We start from the raw sequence: 6,000 nt of genomic DNA on the forward strand, positions 1-6,000 counted from the left end.
ATCTGTCTGAAGAATTACTATTACCTAGACAAAAGACAAAGTGGAAAGCAAAGAAGTGAATCAATAATAATAAATTGTGCTCAATTTTGTTTTTATCTACTTACACTTTGGAGTCTAGAATAAAAGGGTGTTTTGAAGAGGCATAGTGGACTGGACCACAGATGTCAAGAACAGTATGGAAGAAGGAACAGAGATAAAAATGGAAAAAAAGAACATGAAGGTAGGGCAGCACAGTTTAATCACGCAACTTCAGAAAAGGAAGAGCAGATAAAAATCAGAAAAAATAGGCAAAAGGTTTGACAGGACATTAAAACAAGAAAAAAAAGTGTGAATTTGAGATACAGACAACTAAAGCAATGTGGCAAGGATGTGAACATTAGAGCTGTGCAAAATTTCACCTGGCATTTCATTTTGAAGCTGTTTCGATGCATTTCGAGCTCCAAAGAGCAAAATCAAACCAAACCAAAACAAAAGCCTCTGAAACGGCTTTGAAAAAAAACAAAAACAAAAAACAAGGGCACTAGAAACGTTTTTGAGTTTCGAGACTAGGCTTACTTGGCTTTAGCACCTACCCCAACTGGCAGCAGCAGCCTCCTGTCATCCAGCAGGCAGATCAGGGCCCACCCACACACCTGGGAGGGCTGCAGGGCTGTCCCGGATTCCTCGCAGGGGTGCAAGCCCCCAATCTGCCTGCCGGATGATAGGAGGCTGGTGCTCCCAGCTGACCCCTGTGGCAGCACCAACAACAGAAAATAAAACTTATGCATTCAAAGAATAAAACAAAAAATGATAAAAACTCAAGAGAAACACAGCAAGAGGCAGAGACAGATTTTTGCATGTTATAAAGAAAGATATTAATATGGTAACAGCAGTAATATGGTGGAAGGAGATGAAAGAATTAGATGATGCAGCAAAACATATTTTTGCACATGGTTTGCATCGTTGCCAATATAAAACAGGAAAGTTCCATTTTTCCCATGTTGAGTTCAAACTCTTAGCAAGATATTCAGGAAAATGTTTCAAGTTGGCAAAAAATATATTACTAAATAGAAACAGACCTGAGAGTCGTCATACAAGAGTCTGTAATAGAAACTCTATAATCAGTAGAGGATAAAGTGTAGACTTAAAACAGGAGAGGAAAATACGACCAAAGAAACAATGATGAAAATTCTGAAGGTTAATATTAAAGGCAAGCTCAGAATAAAGAAAGTGCTACTTGAGAAAACCTCTGGAAAAGACCTTTCTAGAATATACAATCAGGTGGTACATCTTAAGAATTAATTAATGAATTAATGATAAATCAGTAAGTGAATTCTCATAATAGCCTGACAGTATTCAATACTTATTGTCAGTATTCTAAAGGAAGATCACTTGTGATAAAACTTCTGCAGATGACTTCATAGCACATATCTTGGCAACCATCAATCCTCCTGGATTATGGTGTATGCAACCATCACACCAAGATCTTCAGCATGTGATGTCTCTTTGCCTCTTTCCAACCATGCAGTACCCACAAGGCAGTGGGGGCTAAGGTTTTGAGGCACCCTATGTTCCCCTTACTCTGGAGGTTGCAACACTGTGGTATTTTATAAGAGCTACCCCGCCATAAGTAGCTTTACCACATTGCCACCAAGCCCTCCAGTCGGATGTAGTTTATCGCCATACACAGGACCAAATAGCACATATAAGGAAAAGCTAAATAAATACGAGGACTAGTCACCTACAGTAGTCTGGATCATTTGGTAAGATGAACTTAAATGTGCTTTAATATAGCTAAAACCTACACTGAACACCCAGTAATAATGATGCATCATATCTGCATGATGGAGGACTATATCTTAAAGAGCAGTGATTCTGAAAAAAACATTTGCTAGTCATGTTAGGTCACATAAATAGGAGCTCCTATTGCAACACATTAGCTTAGAGGAGTAACATATCTTAGTAAAACAGTAAAGCATAAGGTGAAGCAAGATGTTATCTCTGTAAAGGTCATTGGAGAGACAGATCCCAGAATAGTGTATACTTTTTGGGGGTCCAGGCTTTAAAGAAAAAAAAACAAACCTGTCAAAAACTGAACAGGGTTAAAGAAAAGGTACAAGAATGACTGCAGGTCTGCAAAACACATCTTAAAGACTTAAGAAGCTTAAACTGTTTAGCATATCAAAAAGAGATTCAAGAGATTTGTAAGAGACTGTTATTGTTAAATCTTGGTGTACTGATATAGTTTATTTTCAATGGTTTGCTAAAATAAATCATAACAATTCCAGCAACTTTATATCAGAATAGCTGTATCCACAGTAGGGCATACATGGACTAAACCACGTAACATGTATATTTATATGAATATATTAGTACAAGTCCTGTGTATGAGGAAATCCTACAAATCAAGGTATGAAAATAGCTAACTAGGCAAAAATACCCAACTCTTCTTGGTTCTAATCTACCAGGAAAGGTAAGACATTAATTGATTGGAAGCTAAGGCTAAAACATTGTAACTAGTGTACATTTTTCAACAGCAAGTAATTGGAATAGGTTAGCAAATATGTAGCAGGTTCTGCATCATACAAAGGCTTTATATCAAACCTGGGTTATTTTTCCAAGAAAGATATGCTCAACTACAAGTTGCTGGTTCAAATGAATAAATTATCTGATAAAATTCTACAACCCAACATTGTGAAGGAAGTTGGGCTATATAGAAAGGCCTGTTTTTTAAAATCTGTGGGTCAAAGAATTAGAGAAAAAAGGATCAGAATGAAGAACAGAAGATTGCAGCACCTATTTTTGTGCACCCTCCCTCAGCAGCACTAGGGACTACTAGCTTGGTCAGTCTCCTCAATTACTCTACTAATGAAGAAGCCTAAGACATATTATTACCTTCTTCTTCCAGAAGCCCTCATTCATATCCTGGGGAAAAAAAGAGGTACTCAGAGGACTGATATTGGTGTGTGTAGGATGTATTGTTCGGATTTGAAATCTCTCACTGGTTACTTTCTCACCTTTGAGGTCTGGAGAGGCTTCTGGTTTTGCTTTTATCCAATTTACAACATAAACAGTTACAAACAAAGATAACTGTTTGTAAATAATGTTTAAAAATGAAACAAAAAGCCCTGTAAGAAATATATTTCCCTTAAACTATTCACCCAGGATATTAATATGCTAAAAAGGTAAGAGTAAAATAAGTCTTTGTTATTCACAGACACTGTTAATTTAGATTAAGTGATTTGAGAAACTCAATCTACATAAAGTTGAGCAAATGCAGCCTGCAATCTAATGTCCCACATGTAAGTCATGATGTTTCAAGCAGGTAACAAGGTGCAGTTTTAAGAACAGTGCTTCGTAAAAACAGACTAAATACCAAGAAGGAAACAAAAGTCATATTGTTAATTATTTTATTTACCTCTGAATGTACTCTTTGTATGTGTGATTGAAGATTGCCTTTCTGAGAAAAGGCTGCAGGACAAAAGGCACAGGAATGGGGTTTTTCACCAGTATGCTTAATCATATGGGTCTGTAATGCCCCCTTCTGGTTAAATGCCTTTCCACATTCACTGCATTTAAATGGTCTCTCACCTAAAGAAAGATTTACGTAAGTTTATTATACCTTAGAAAGAAATTATATGATTGATTTTCTTTATAGCTGATATGTGCAATAATATTCTATTACTTGCTTTGACAGTAAAAAAAACCAAAAAAACAAAAACCTGCTATAGCTCAATTGCTAAATGAACTTTAGAGACTTAGTAAAAGACATTATATTTGACACTGAAATTTCAGTAAAATTAGTATTAAGCAGCTGCTTAAAGCATCAGCTGGCAGTTTACCAAAGGTAGCTTTCAAATAAATGTGAGATAAAATGGTATTGAATGTTTAGAGATACTTTAAGCCTACATGTAAGACTACTTTAAAATATACTCTCTCATAAAGGTTTCCCTTTAAGGTTTGTATGAAGATTTTCTTTAAAATATAGTAATATTATAGAACAATATTTGCCCCTAGCACCCAAAAGACAGAAATACAGGGAGGACTACCAGTTGGCCTGTACTTCTCATAACATTTTGGGGCATGGTACTCTCAGTATCTGAATATCCTTATTTATTATTGAACTTGTACCTTATTTCCTACTTTACATATTGGAAATCTGTACTCTAAATTCATAGCATATGTACTTTTCTTTTTTAAAACGAAGAGAAAGGTTTGTTACATACACACGCTAGTGGCTACAACCCCTTGAGAAAGCAATTTCACACCTTACTTTGATGTACTCCTGTAGCAGAAAACCATAAAAGGAAGCTTTTACATGCTAATATCAGGATAATGGTGAATTAATACATAGACTGAAATGAGGATTAGTGCAACTTATTTTGACATTTTCATTGACACATCTTTTTTTCCCATGCCAGCCGGAAACGCATAGTTTTATTCTTCCTCAAGAAATGCAGAAATCTAAAAATCATAAGACTTTGAGGACAACTGTTCTGTTCATCAATTTTTAAAATTCATATTAGGCTCCACAAGTAACTAGGATAATATATTAAGACAGAAAGTAATTTTTTCTGTTGAGCTTATTCTCTCGACTCTTTAAAATAATGATTTCGACACTACTTTTAACATCACATACAAGGGTGACCTCTAGTGTCTCCTTTCTGTAATTCAAATATATGAAACCTAAAACAGAACCGCAGTTAAGCAATCTACAATGCAGTTGTGGAAGGACATCTAAACTAGGGACAGAAGTTACGCATAAACCAATTTAAGTAATCAGAAACTGGTTTAAACTTGTAACAGAACAAAAGTTCAGCACACAGAAACCAGTTTCAAAATGGCTGAAACTGGTTTAAGATAAACCTGGTTGAATGTAGTATCAGACTTCACTGATTTAGGTCAAACTGGTTTATGGAACTTCTGTCCCAGACGCTTTCCTGGCTGAAGTTAAATCAGAGTCCCCCAGCATCCCAGCATGCTTTCCAGCCCTGGGCTGAGCTGTGCTTTCTGCTCCAGAGAGCAGGGCTGTCCCTGCCCCTCTGGTCCCTAGCCAGAGCAGGGGCCAGGAGGTAGATAGACACTGGCCTAGTATGACCCCCTGAGGTGAAGGAATAAATTCCCTCCCTGCCCCCTTTGCTATGCTGGTCAGCATCTGGCCACACCCCCACTCCTGCCACTGGAGCAACATGGGGTGGGGAGGGGTCCCTGACAGACTGCGTGCCCTGGCCATGCAGACTCCAGCTGGGGTTCATGCCAGCGGGACAGGGGAAGGAGGGAGAATTACATTTCCTTCTCTCCTCTCCCACCCCCACCTTCACTTTAGGCTGCCAGTGGGCTGGCCACACCTCCCAGCTGCTCACTGCAAGGGCCCTGGGTAGAGAGAAGCGGGGGAGTGCCTGACAGGGGCTGCTCTGTCCTAGCCAGGGGTCCCAGGGGGAAAGGAGAGAGAGGACAGAATAAACCACTTCCTTACCCACTTTACCTTAAGGAGCCATGCCAGGGTGGTGTCTGGCCACACTCAGGTAGGCACTGGAGCGGTGACAGACTCGCGGGTGAAGCCCGCTGTGCCCCCACTCCCCTGAAGCCCCCCAGACACTCCCTCAGCAGCCGCTGAGCCCCCTGCCGACCCCCAGCACAGCCGGAGGTAAGCGGGCTCGGGGTGGGAAGGGGTTAACTCCTCGCTTGCTCGGAGGAGGCCGCTGCCTGGTGCCGGGCCGGGTCAAGCCCCCGCCCAGGACCCTACTTGGCCGAGCCCCCCAGGGAGAGAGGAGTGAAGGAGGGGGTACTCACCAGTCCCCCTCCTGTAGGGCAGGGCCCCCCAAATCCTGGGCAGGGCCCCCCTGGCCTGAGAAGTCAGCGTTCCCCGACGGCAGGCCCACTGCGCATGCGCGTAGTTTAAAAGGGCCCGCCAAACAGGGGGATAAAAAAATAAAAATAAAACTACACTCAGGTAGGCTCTGGAGCGGTGAGAGACGCGCGGGTGAAGCCCGCTGCGCCCCCACTCCCCCGAAGCCCCCC

General features: G+C 40.7%; 1 protein-coding gene across 2 annotated transcripts in view; it reads right to left on the minus strand.

Annotated features, from left to right (window-relative positions):
- Positions 1-6,000, minus strand: part of ZNF236 (zinc finger protein 236) — a 129,631-nt gene that overhangs the window by 85,779 nt on the left and 37,852 nt on the right. For both annotated transcript variants that reach the window (XM_019544878.1, XM_019544869.1), the window contains exon 6: positions 3,398-3,570. In XM_019544878.1, the coding sequence (XP_019400423.1) occupies positions 3,398-3,570 (173 nt within the window). The remainder of the gene's footprint in view (positions 1-3,397; positions 3,571-6,000) is intronic.

This window comes from Crocodylus porosus, unplaced genomic scaffold (genome assembly GCF_001723895.1).
Source record: "Crocodylus porosus isolate Cpor-Errol unplaced genomic scaffold, CroPor_comp1, whole genome shotgun sequence".
Lineage (NCBI taxonomy): Eukaryota > Metazoa > Chordata > Crocodylia > Crocodylidae > Crocodylus > Crocodylus porosus.